General features: G+C 35.2%; 1 protein-coding gene across 1 annotated transcript in view; it reads right to left on the bottom strand.

The window, feature by feature from the left end:
* Window positions 1–13,929, bottom strand: part of LOC136106224 (connector enhancer of kinase suppressor of ras 2-like) — a 171,911-nt gene that overhangs the window by 69,429 nt on the left and 88,553 nt on the right. The window contains exons 5-7 of the mRNA XM_065846445.2: window positions 13,825–13,866; window positions 10,175–10,294; window positions 2,279–2,338 (exon numbers count right to left, since the gene is read on the bottom strand). Of these exons, the coding sequence (XP_065702517.2) occupies window positions 2,279–2,338; window positions 10,175–10,294; window positions 13,825–13,866 (222 nt within the window). The remainder of the gene's footprint in view (window positions 1–2,278; window positions 2,339–10,174; window positions 10,295–13,824; window positions 13,867–13,929) is intronic.

The following is a 13,929-nucleotide window of genomic DNA, read 5'->3' as shown; positions in this document are numbered from 1 at the left end:
CAGACCTGGTGCTTGAGTACCTGGTCGTTACAGCCAGATACCAACTGGCATCCTTCTGCACTCAAGTAAATGGGATTTTATCTATGAACTACCTGACTCCAAAGTAACTTTCTGCTTTTGGTGGAAGCTTGCAGAGTTCTGGCAGACTGCTCCTTTGCATGGGACTAAACATGTAACAGAAAGGTATTTCTAGAATTCAATGTGAATACAAACTTGATTTCTTTAAACAGTGAATGAAAAGCAAGCAGGAAACTCCACCACCACCATTCAGTGTTTAACTTCACTTGACGTTAGCTGGAAAAGCAAAGGCCTGGTTCTTTCTCTTTTTAGCTCCTTTCCTGACTTTGATGAGGCTGAGCTAATTATTATCTTTTAAAATTAAACACTGGCTCTGAGGTCAATTATCCCTTCAAAAGGAGTGAGAAAGCAATTTGCTGAAATGCCAGAAATTAAAGGTCTTTGAAGCTGGTTTATCAGCACATGTGGTTACACTTTCAGCAAAAACAGAAAAGCAACTTCTTATGGTGGTGTCTTATCACAAAAAGCTTTGACATCTGAAGTTTAGACAAAATAATAATTTAAGGCACTGGCAATTTAGTAAATCCTCCTGTGAATTTCAGTTATAAATTTATAAATATTTTCCCCACAAACTGCATTATATTACTAAAATGAATTAGAATTACAGTAAAAATGTGGATTAATTATAGCATGAGTAATTCGATCTGTGAACAAAATCTGTTCCAACAAAATCAAGATGGGTCGTTCATAAGTTTCAGGACCCAAGATACACATATAGTTATTTTAAGACTTCGAAATGCTGCCAATGGTGTTAATGTAAACAAGGAAACAAATTTTAAGTTGCAATACACAAATCATCAGGCTTTCCATGGTTTGCACTGAGTGACAAAAACTGTATTATGCAATACTGCTCAATATATATAAGTCAAGTAAAACAAATTCTCACCTGTGAAGCCGACCCGTATGGGCTAGCATACCGACGACGTATGCCCGTGAGTATTTACACCTTTGTGTAGCAGCACAGTGCTATTTTTATGTCCTTTGGGTATCACCATTACATCATTTCAACATTAGCTTTATAAATCTAAACTTGTGATTTATCCAGCTATACGCCGTTAAATAGAACCAAGATGGAATGAAAACAGTGTGACTACAACACGATGGGAAAAACAGAAGGGATGGGTCCTATGACAAAGTCTGTCACAATAATTAGTTTGCAGCAGTTGAAGTTTATTTTTTTCCAATTTATAATTATGATTTGTAAGTCAAGTAACAAGAAGGATATTTAGAAGCTGCTTCATTATTCTTGTCACAGTTCAGTTTTTCTGTGATCATGCTGATTTATGTGCTGTGACATTTCTGGTTGCTTTTGGTTCAGATTTGCCTAACACTTCTAGGACTACAATGAAAATAGTAATAATATATTTTTCTTGGTCTCTTCTGTATTTTTACAACAGATGATGGAAAATATGAAAGTACAATGGTGCTTAACTCATCCTAACATTGTTCTTTCAGGAACGGTTATTTTCATAGGAGAGTTTTTTATACATCCTCACACAAATAGTCATTTGGATTGTTAACTAACTTGGGGTTTTTAACATTGTCAAATCATCTGTCCTCTTCCATTCGTGTATCAAAATCTGTTTGCTCCTTTCCACAATTTCTCCCTTGTTAGTCATAGTCCTGTCAGGAATTACTGCTAGTTTTACAAACTTTCTGGTTTATCAAAGATTACTCTATAACCTATCTGATATTTAACCTAATATCTTAAGTTATCTTTCTCTGCTACCTGTGTTTTTTACATCCTGTACTGATGATATTGTAACTATTTAAACATTTATCATTTTATAATCTATTTTACTGAATTGCTTATGTATAGAAATGGTACTGATTTTATGTGAGTCAATCCTAGGACAGGTATCATCTTCAGAAGTCTAATTTTTCTAACATGCTTTTAGAGTTAATTTGGTGATTAAAACAAACAAAAAAAAATACTGTCCCTTCTAAGAAGAAAGCAAGCAACTCTTAGGAAAAAAAGTATTCATTATTGTATTACAATATTTACTCACTGCATATGTCTATTTTCAAGGGTTCCAAGTTTTTACAAGGGTAATATAATATATGTAGAAAAAAGATAAAGAAAAAAGTATTAATGAAAGTCATCTGATTTAAAGCAAGTTTTCATATTACAAAATGCGCTGCAGATATACAAAAAGTACAAGTGTGCATGATAAAAGACATTTAGAACAGGGAAGCTTACATTCTCAGTTGTTCCTGTGATAACATGTAGTCCATCATACGTTGATTTGATATACATTCCCTGAAAAAAGAGCAAAAAAGGTAATTAATATTTGTAGGAAACAAATAAATGATGTTTGCATGATAATTAAAATAGTATGTTTATTCCGGTTTAATGACCATAACATTTGAACAGACTGGAAGAAACCATGGTCAATTAACATTTGCAGTTAAACAAATATGTATCGAGATCTATTATAAACAGCATAATTTTCTGACTTAGTGCTTTTTAGTATTCCAAACATATTTTTATGGATATAATTCAACACTGAGCATCAGCATAAAAGCTTGTGCCTATTCAGTATTTGAACATTTCACATGACCTCTTTTTATTACTTGTGACTTAAAAGTAGTATTGAAACTGAAAACACAAACAGCCTTTAAACTTAACTGCCCTGTCTTCAGAGAGTTACTGATTCAATAAAAATGAAACCAGAGCCTAACTTGCAAAAGGCATGAGCCAGCACTCACATTGCCAATTTATGGAGAAAAACGAGCTTGGTGAACTAACAGGAGCTTTGCAATTAGTCCAGCAAGAATTCTGCTGCAAGGAGACAACTGAAAAGACATAGAGATACAACCAAGGCAGGTACACACAGAGCCCACATGGCACACACAGAGCCCGGCATGGCAAGTGAGACCCAGCTGCCTGTGGTGTTGCCTTTCAGGAGTAAGGTCACAGTTTCACATCTCTCCATACAGCATGGTTATCCATCACATTTTGAAATCTAATTAATCTAATTGGTACATTGTACTGCTGATTCATAATTCTTTCAATAACTCTGCATCACCTTGTGCTGTCAAAGTGGAAGTTCAGAGCTTTTGGCAATAGGAAAGAACATTTTGTTCAGACAAACTAGTTTCAAGATTACTGAACACTAGGGAAGATCGTCAGGCTGGGTTTTTACACAAACACCCCTTCTCTCCCCAAAATAAAATTATAATTTAAAAAAAAGTAAAAATACTACAAAGATAAGATCATATTGCTCTCTACAACAACCTAAATTGAAACAGTATAGAGGACGGAGCCAAACTCTTCTTGAAATACACAGTGGGATGATGAGAAGCCAGGGAATTCAAGTTGGAATTCAATTAAAAAATAATATTTACATTTGTTGTTGTTTTGTATGTTTGTTTGTTTTTTTTCCAATTTTACCATGAGGATGATAAAACACTGCACAGGTTGGCAAAGCTGTTGAATCTCAGAGATGATGAAAACTTGACTGGATGAGGCCCTGAGTAACCTGGTTTCATTTTCCATCATGAGAAAATATGACTTCCACCTTAATGTAAACTAACTCAATTTCAGGAAGTTTTAACTTTACTTAAATCCTAGAAGTATAGACTGGCTAAAACTGATAAGTTGGCATAATTCTGCTGCACAGGAAACTCCATTTTGGATTTTACTCACTGTTCTCTTAAATGAGACTACTTTATAAGCTATTTAATCTGTTTAACAAAAATATATATAAAAAAAAAAAAAAAAAAAAAACAAAGTTCAAATTAGGTCTTGGAAATCTTGAAAACACTGTCCTAAAATGTGATTAGTTGGAAGAAAGACATTTCTGGGGACTCTTCCACTATTTCCTTAATTGGCTTAATTTTATCAGCGTTCACTGGTCTGTGGTCTGTTGTACTTTTGGCTGTTATTGACAAACATCTGATTCTCCTTCTCCAACCAGAAGCCATAAACCAGAGCACTAGATCATGAAAACCCCTGAAGATTCTCATTGAAAATGGGATGTTGAATCTCCACTAAAATTCTGAAATAGTTATTTAATCCATCTAGTATGTGTTATGCTGGATTTCCACAGTGAACTTTTAGCCAGAACGTTACACAACGTTTTGCATCCATCACAGAAGTCTGTGATTTTAACACATCACAGGCTTCAGTAACACATCTCCAGCCACACTTTTAATATCACAGTTCTGACACCCAACTGGTCTTGAAAAGATTCATTCCCCACTCAAGAAACCAGTACACTAAGATTTTTAAGGCCAAAATGGAACATAGCGCTAAACTTCTAACTAAATTTGATCACACATTTATTCATAAAATTCTTATTCTCTTATTAAGCTATGCATATTTTTGGAAAAAATCAAATTACAATTTTATCTCTTAACATGTGCCATCTGAGAGATGTAAGAATCTGACTAATCACTAAGAATTACCCTACATTTTGCTGTCTGCTCTTTCATCTTAGCTATTTAATTTTAAGAACAAAATATATAAAATAAACCATTTCAGTGAATGATTCATAGCCTGGATAGTTACCTATCCTAGACAGAGTTTTCAACCTTGTTTTCCCAAAAGAAAAATAATGAAAGAGATTGTTTCTTGCTGACCATTACAGTAGCACTGTATCTCCTTGACATATCTGTGTCACCTGAAAACCTTGAAAGATTACTTTTTATCTGAAGAACATAAAAATTGTTAGATTTATTTTTTAGTTTATACAGTCCAGAATGCAAAGTTTTTATATAATATATATTACTTATATATATTTTTACATATCTATCATATATAAAACAATAGCTCCAAATGCATATTTCCACTTGGGAGAAAGTCTTGCTACAGAACAAGGAAATGTTTCACAGGCAGTTATATCAAGAAGCTGACTATTCCTGAGTAACTCTGTCACTGTCACCTAATGAGAGAGCGACCCGAAGGTTTTTAATTAAAATCTGACCTTTGAAAACATATGGGAAGAAACCAGCCATTTAAAATCCCAGTTTAAAGAGAGTATTCCCCAGAAAATGGTGTTTCCAGTTATAAGCGAAATTTATTTGAAAAAATTTCTTGCAGAGTCATCAGGTTAATTTACCAGGTTATAATGACAACAGTGTATTTTTAAGTGTCAACAACTATTCCCAGGTTAATCCATGGATATTTCGGACAATATTTGAACAGCTTCAAATTTTGCAGAGACTAAACTTTCTTAGGTTCTACTTTTAAAACACAAAATTCATCGATAGCCAAGATGCAGGTTTGTGATGCTACAAACTACCAGGGAACCATCATACCCCTTGATCTTTCACCCCGAACATAAAACAATCCTTTAACCGTGTTTTAAATATCACATTTGGAGAGAAAAGCATGCATTTCTTTGCCACTACACAGCATAATCACAGTTCTATGTATTTATCTGAACCCTTGCACTGAAAAGCATTTGTTCTTCTTTCTTATAGTTCCTTTACTAAATCCTACTTAAGTAGAAGCCCGTGGACCACAAAAAAGTTAAGCTACTAGAACCTTTATATGTCAAGCATGATGGAACTTTGTCAGGTTGCTGTAAGACTTTAAAAATAATCTGAATTAATTAGATGAATGGTTTTAGGACAGCCATGTGTTTTCCCACAAAAAAAAAAGGTGCCTTCATATTCTACTTTTTCTTCTTGTATTCTTTTGCAATTCCTTTCTTGTAAAAATGGAAGATTGGCTTCCATCGCCATAAATTACAGATTCCACATCAAGAGAAGTACGAATTGAAAGGATAGCTGTACAGTGGATAGTTGAATAAGCCTTAATAAAAAAGGGTCTTTGTATCTGACAGCTTGTCTGTGTGTGTTTTATTTTTCTCCGCAGTGATACACAGCTGATCTTACAAAAAATGTGTATTCCCACAATCTTTGCTTCCCTTAAATTCTTAAATGAAACCAAAAAAGGTCCTTTTGCAGAAAAATGAACAAAACTGTGGATATAAGCAGGACATATCTTAAGTGTGTCAGCTTGCACTGTTTATATCAGCAGTAGGAAGCTCAGTCACAAGACAAAACAACAACAAAAAAGGAATGGAAGGAGAAGAAAAGTGATAGTGCATTCCAGAAGCAAAACACTCCTCAGACATCAGAAAACACCAAATCAAATCAAAGCCCAACAGCCTGCCTGTTTAGAATCTCCTGCTTAAGAGTAATCATTAATCTCAAAGAAGATTAAAGTTGCATGTTACACAGAAGCATCTTTAAATATAGATACAGCACAACAAATTCCAAAGATTAAAAAAATTTTTAGTCTGAAATAATACTGACTCTAATATGAAACAAATCTTCCGCTACTGATAATCTCTGACCATCTGAGAGGAGGAAACAAAAAAACTCAAACTTCAAAAATCAAATATCACGTTTTTTGACATGAATTTTGCCTTATACTGAGCAGTCGTGTGCAGTGCCTGAAAATTTGAATCATGCTGTAGTTTCATTTACCACAATTCTTGTAGTGCAGTGGAATGGAAACCTATATTTTCCCTAAGAAGGAAGAAAAGTTATTTGTAAAAAGCATTTTTAAATATAAAAATAATCAAATTTTCTTTGTCATGCTACAACTGACAGCATAAATAACTCTAAGAATTGAAAAACTAGAAGCCAGGGAAGGGAATTTTCTCAAATTATGAAGTTATTTTATTCTATTCCATTAAAACTTACATATATGTGTTCTTATTCTGTTAATAAAATCAGAACTGACACTGACTCTCATAGTCTAATTCTGGTTTAGTTCAGGACTTTATTTCAAGTTTGTCAAGTTGTTAGTTTGAAACAAAGTTTTGCCTTCCAGACATCTCATTCAGGCTGAACATGCAGCACCCTTCAGACGTCAATGGTGTTGTCCTACCCAGTACTATAATTCAGGAGAAAAAAGTGGTTTACAATCTTTAAAGTTACTTAAAAAAATGGAAAATACATGGAGGGTGTTTAAGTATTTGCCACTGAAAATTCACTGGCGATACATGGAAAAGGAGGAAGCAGTTTGATTTGTACATGACTGGTAGAGCTTGGGAAGGAATGGAAATAGAGAGGAAAAAAGGCAGCATGTTTCTAGAGGCCAGCAAATGCCTGCTGAGATCAGGATGCAAACACAGTCATCGGAACTTGGAACGGAACCCAAACTGTGTGCTTCCCAATGCAAGTTCTTTTGTCCAGCAAACTGCCATGAAACTACCAGCAGAGTGTGTGTTCTGGAGAACGTGTGAGATAAGATGATTTTTAATAGAGCAGACTGAAAAAAGAAGATACTTTAGAAAAGGGGAAAGACTATTAAGCTCATAAAGGTATGGACAGAAAGTTAGAAAATACTGGAACTGAAGGTACTCAGTCAAGTGACATACAGTCCCTCTGTGAAAATGCTTTATGATCCAGAATTTATTTGAACAATTGAACACACAGACACAGCCCTGCAGGAGTTCTGCCTCTATGTACTAACTGTATGGACTTGGACCTGGAAATTAATTCCATCTGTGTGCAAGCTTATGCAATGTCTATAGGATTTCTGGCTCATTTGGTGAAGAAATTAGAATGCATATAATAAAAGCAGGTTTGCAAATGGAGTTTTGGAAATAGAGAAAGGCTCATTATTAAGTCAACTGAATATTATTCCAGATAACTGAATTCTTCTATAATTTGAGTAATTTGCAAAGCATTTTTCACCAATGGCAAATTGTGTTCATTTCCTTGATGCCAACCCTAAATAAAGCTGAAGCCAGAATTCTCAGTGACTCTGAAAAGCTGAGCTACACTTAAAACTAAGAGAGACTGTATTTTAAACTTAGGCTATAAAAGTAACAAGTGTTCTGAAAAATTAGACGATAAGCTTCTCCAGAAAAATAGATTTTGGGTGATTTTGACACAAATTGCTCTGTGCATTAGTTTCCCATCTATAAAACTAAAATTACAATATCATTTTCACAGTGTGCGGATGAACTAGTTGGCATCTGCGAAGCAATCGGTAAGGCCATATAAAAAGCCCCTCACGATGAAATTAGCAACTCAAGGGAATGCAGAGCTTAGCTGAAGTGTGGTAAATAAGACCTCAACCCCTACACTGAATGATAAGGACAAAAATGGAACACTGAATACTTTCCATTCAGTGAATAGCACTCATTTTTCTCTTGAATGGAGCAGAGATCCTGTGGAAAAAAACTGCTATACAATCATGAGAAAGCCATTTGTAATTCATTACTCTGTTCTATATTTGATTCTGATTAACGTTTTCTTTCCCTTTTCACATGATTTGTCTTTTATTCCCATTTATAGTCCTTTTTCATATTTTTTTTTCTAAACAGAACACAGTCTCAGCAAAATTGATTACAAGGAACTTTCCAACCTAACGTGTTATAGCGCCTTCACAATTAGGTGCAGAAACTCAGTCATTTCACTTCATCTAAAATAAAAAGAAAAGCTTGACGGGCAATTCTGATTGCAGTATTTGGCTCATGTCCTCTGTCAGCAGTGCCCACTTGCTGCAGTATGGTTGGCTATAAACTTATGGGTTAGTTGTAAATGATACCAACCAGTTATCTCCTGGCTATCCCTGCAGCGACCCAGAATTCAGACCAAACTGGGCCACCAAGAGAACATATTTGGCCACTGGGATGCAGCAGCACAGCAAGCAAATGGTACTTGTCTTCAGGATTACATACTGGGCTCAGCACCTGTGGCGCCACGAAGTTCAAATCGAATGTGTTTTATGCTGTTGTAATGCTCTCTGTTGACTAAATCAGTCTAAGAACAAAGTAAATTCACATAGTCATAACAAAACCCCTCATGCTATTAAAATACCTCATCCTCAAATTAATATGCACACCTCAAAATAATTACGCTTTTGTAACTTTGACAGGATTTGCAGATGATGTTCATTGCTACTCATTGTCAAAACAAAGATTAAGATATTGAAATAATACAAAACTAACAGAAATTCAAATAAATTTGTAAATTGCACTGAATTATGAACAAGAAATGTACCACAATATGTATAATGACGCTCAAATGTATTTTAATTTTCAATTACAGAGTTTTCTGCAGATGAGCCTCATGGTTACCCATTCCTCTGCCCACTTCCCCCTTTTTTCCTCCTCCAAGTGCTTCCTCCAAGCCCAAAACCAACATTCCTGGATTCTTCCGCTTGTATGGAAAATAAATATAGTTTTAAAAAAAATCCTCAGAAAGCAGCTGAAGACAGTATAAGAGACGGCACTGGGAAAGGTAGGCTGTCTGTTGAGGAGAACGTGCAAGAACATTGCAGTGCGTGCGGTGATACCTTCACTCTGGCTTTGCTGAGGATCTCAGCCCGTGTGCCTCCCCAGCCCACCAGCGTCAGAATTGTTGTTACTCAGGGGACTACGGAGGGGAGATAAAAATCTTATCCACTGACCCCTAAAACCGCACAAAAATCCCTTGTCCAAGAAACATAACAGTACTTTAATACTTAAAAGTGTGAGTCAAATAGTTATTAAACTATAATCTCTGCAGAAAATTTTAATGGTGCGACCCATTAATACTGCAGAGCAGCTGGGATATTCAGCAGACCCCTAACTAGTCTGCTCAGAGAGCAACAATTTACCAGTATAAGGGATTTATTTTGTTTCTGGGATGGTACTTCTGAAAGTTTCGGTTGAACTGAATCATTAGGGAGGCGTATAAATATTTTTACGCAAACCCAAGAAGCATATCTTGCACTAATCATTTTCAAAGCACATTAATTAATGATATTTAGTTAATTTTATTTGTATGTGTATGCATTTGGGAATTACTTTGGGACATTCCAAAATCTGTAACATGGCTATCAAAGGACTACAACTTCTCTTTAGCTGCTCATAGAGTTACCAGTTGCACATGAAGCACTAGGTAAAATGGGTTTTAATTAAAAAAAAAAATACAATCCCTTTATTTAGATTAATGTTAATTTAACCACTTTCAGAAATCTGGTTCAGCTTACCAAAAAAGTAGGACACTGCTGAAAATATGTTTTGATTTACTGATGAATTAAAAGGAAAAAAAAAAAAAGAAAAAAAATAAATCACCCTAACGAACTGAGGCTTTTATTCTATACTCTAACAGCTAGACTTTAAATTGCTTTGCTACTTACCAAACCCTCACTGGGCATAATGCTGGTGAGATGAACTACCTCAAGATGTGCTGATTGTGACACCAGAGAATCAGATGAGAGCGAGATGATGTGGTCACAAATCCCGGACAAGGTTTTACACTACAAAGAAAAACAAGTCAACATAATTCCTCATATTCAACTGAACCTACTAGTGAAGATGTTCCTATTCTGAGAACTACCTGAGAATAAACAGATAACTTTATTTCTTCGCATTGTAAAAACTGCAGGTATATGAAAAGCCAAGAACAAGCGGTTAAAGGGACAGAAGATATCCATAAATGTCCAGAAAATGTACATGAATGTACAGTTGCTCTGATCAGAAGATTTTACAGTGCACTGAGAACATCCGTACTCTAAACTACTCCACCCCAGCTATATGCACTTGAAAAAATATACCTGATGAACTTCATCTTATGTGTTGTTCTAATGTATCATTATAAATGCAGCAGAAGTCAAGGGAAATATCAAACAAACGACTTATACACCAATTTAAAAACTTATTTTGGTTACCAAATAATAAGATCAACCCTACCAACAGTGATAATTAGGTGAATTCTGCATTATACAACCTAGAAAATATATCCTTTGTTAAAAATTACAGTGGCATAAAAATGCCTTCGTTAATCTATTTCCTGAAGTAAAATTCTCATGCATCTTTGAACACAGCCTTTGACTGATATTCTAGATCACTACAACTATGTGATAATTTTATGTTCTCCTGCCTTCCAGCTAAAGATCTCAAAATCTTAATGTCAATCCACATGAACATCCATTGCATGGGTGGGAACAGCGACCCTGACAGATTAAACCTGCCATCGGGGACAAAGAGTGGGGCGATGGGTCGGAGAGGAACTGATCTACACTCTCTGGGAACCTTCATGTGGGAGAATTTATTCCCAAATTTGCAAGTGTCTCCTAAGCGTTCCTTCAAAAAGACTATGCCTAAAAATATTTGAACCTAATCTGAAAGCATTCATTTAGGTGAATTTCAAAACGGCCATCTGGTCAAAGCTGTGCTGTATGCATCTAGTTTCCTTTGAGGAATATACTCTCTTTTTCCCTAGTTAAAGCAAATGATAGTCAAATCCCTTAAGGGAAGTTTTATTTCAGACATTTGCAAAAGCACGAGGATTTCTAACATCTCATTTGACAGTATACATATAAGCTAAACAAATAAAGTTGTCACTATAAATAAATTAACCAGCTGAATTTATTGATTATATTTCCATTCACTGTATAGTTAATCATTTGGAAATCCAAGCACCGCTCTGGAGCACTGGATGTGGCATTTGTATTTTTGTATCAGCTGCAAGATGCAAAACATCCCATTCAGGTGTGCATGACAGCACCAACCCACAGAAATATATGTGGCAGCTTCAGCTTTGGGCCAGAACTCCTGAACAATCTTTAGGTCCTGTCTTCTCCCACCAGAGAGATGGAAACTATTGCTCAAAATATGTTTTGTGCAGCTATTCTATATATGAACTGGTGGTTGACCCTGTCTGTCAGTATCTGTTTCACGCAGCTTTCAATTACTATTGTATCAAAATGCTATGATTTGGAACTGAGGCCCTCTCTTATGCCTGATATTTAAGATCACATGTACAATTCAGATGCAGACTAAATCCCACAGACTTTCTACCTTCTGATGTAGTGTTTTAACTTTACAGTTGTCACATGCAAAACCTTTTCAGTAAATAAACCTTGAAATAAAATAAACAGCAAACAAGTTTGCAATCAAATGAGTGAACCTTTAACACCTCCCCATGATTCAGAAAGTTAGTTAAAAAGTATGTAGGATTTTAGCACCACAAAAATATTCAAGAAAATTATATTGGACCAATTAAAAATATCAGTTTGCTTTAAAAGCAGTAGATACAAGACAGACCTGACACCAGTTGTAAATAATTCAAAGGCTGAGATAGTAATAAATAGAAGCAACTGAGCAGAGTTTATGAATAGCAGCACTGGATCAGGAAGTAATGTCTGATATGGCACTATCAATACATTAACACATGCTGAAGTATTTGGGGCATAAAAAATACTAGAATGGATACTGGATCAGGTTGTTTCAGGTGATTTCGCTCGGGCTAAAACAAGTTCTGCTGCCTTGGGATCCAGGCTCCTTCAGGTTCATCACACTTTCACTGCTAAGCTTATGAAATACAAATGGAAACTTCTCTCTTTTTTGTTTTTCCCTTTTCAGGCTTCCATCCAGAACAGATAGAAAAGTCAAAAGTAACATTCCTGCTAAATATGTATTTCTAAAAGTCATATGCAGTTAGAATAATGGGTTGAAAGGTACGTATATATGTGTGTGTATGTCTCTCTTTATACATAGATAGATAGATACATATACATACATACATACATATATATATATATACACACACACTCCTTCCACATCCCAGAAGATTTCAGGTGCTTTTAGAAGTTCCTTTCAGAATCAGGTTTGCAACAGTAAGCTTTTTTTTCTAAAAGTCATCGCATGCTTTCTGAATTTAACAGCACATCAATGTTTTATGATAAATTCTAATCCCTGCTGGAAGCAGAATATGTGTAAAAGGCTTTAAAAAAAAAAAGTCAGGCACATGGTTAGACTTGTCAAAAGCTTATCTGAACTTGTAAATCCTTCGAGATTTCCTTTCACCATAGGTTTCAACCCTATCTCAGTGTCAGTAAAAGGTTTTAGTGCCCATATCAGGAAAATACAAAGTATTGAACTTCAAGGCAAGTATCTAATCAATAGCTTTGTATAAGATTCTTCCATTGCCCTTTGTGCCTTCAGCACTCAGAACATCTAATGACGAAGTTCTCAGTCTGACAACCAGTGCAGCTTGTAATGCACCAGGTCTGATGGATTCATTGCTGGAATTCCATGTCAGCAATCCTAATAGGAGTATTACAATAGTAAGAGTGCTGTGAAGCTTCTGAAATGATCTAAGAACAATAATTACATATTTGTAATTAACTGTGGGTATAACAGAGAGCATTACTCCAGGGAACTGTGAGAAAAGGGAGAGTGAGTGGGAGTATGTGGTCTTGTCTACTGAAATAAACAGGCATAAATTAGGGAACAGCAGAAGAAAGCTGGTTCTTAAGCCTTAAATTTGAAAGACTTCCAATGTAGGAAAGAGTAAAAAGTCTTGGTAGGAATGGTTCTTAAGTAAATTACATTATCTTCAATAAGCCTCCAATCTTCAGAGAGTCCACAAACAATGTATTGGGTGGAAAAATATTTTATTAATATTGTGTGGGTAGTGTCTCTCCATTTCTTCATGTTGATGCAAAAAAAGACATTTTGGAGTATTAAGTCTAGAGTACTGGGGCAGCTACTCATCTGGCTGGCAGGAGGCACAACGAACTTGTACCAAGTAGTTTACAGGGGGTCACAAAACATGTAAGCTGATCTATCTTCTGCTCATCTTGAGAATAATTTTTAACTTTTTAGCTATTTGATCTTACGTATGAAAAGTTTAAGTTTTAGCAACTGATATAATTCATCAGAAGTTGTGTCAAATATTAAGGAACTTTATTTTCCGGGGGTAGCTTTAATTTATTTTTTTTAATCATTTAAGTGGATGTGGTAGAATTAGAGAATACCAAAGCAGAATATTTAGATTACTTACCACGTGAAGAATTTTATTTTCTGTTTCATACACTGTACAATCCTGTGGTAAAATAAAATAAAGATCATTATAGCACATTGTTTTAAATTTCCTGTTGAGAAAGAA

Source organism: Patagioenas fasciata, chromosome 11 (genome assembly GCF_037038585.1).
Source record: "Patagioenas fasciata isolate bPatFas1 chromosome 11, bPatFas1.hap1, whole genome shotgun sequence".
Taxonomy (NCBI): domain Eukaryota; kingdom Metazoa; phylum Chordata; class Aves; order Columbiformes; family Columbidae; genus Patagioenas; species Patagioenas fasciata.
Note: the sequence above shows the minus strand (reverse complement) of the source record. Positions and strands in the feature narration are given on the sequence as shown.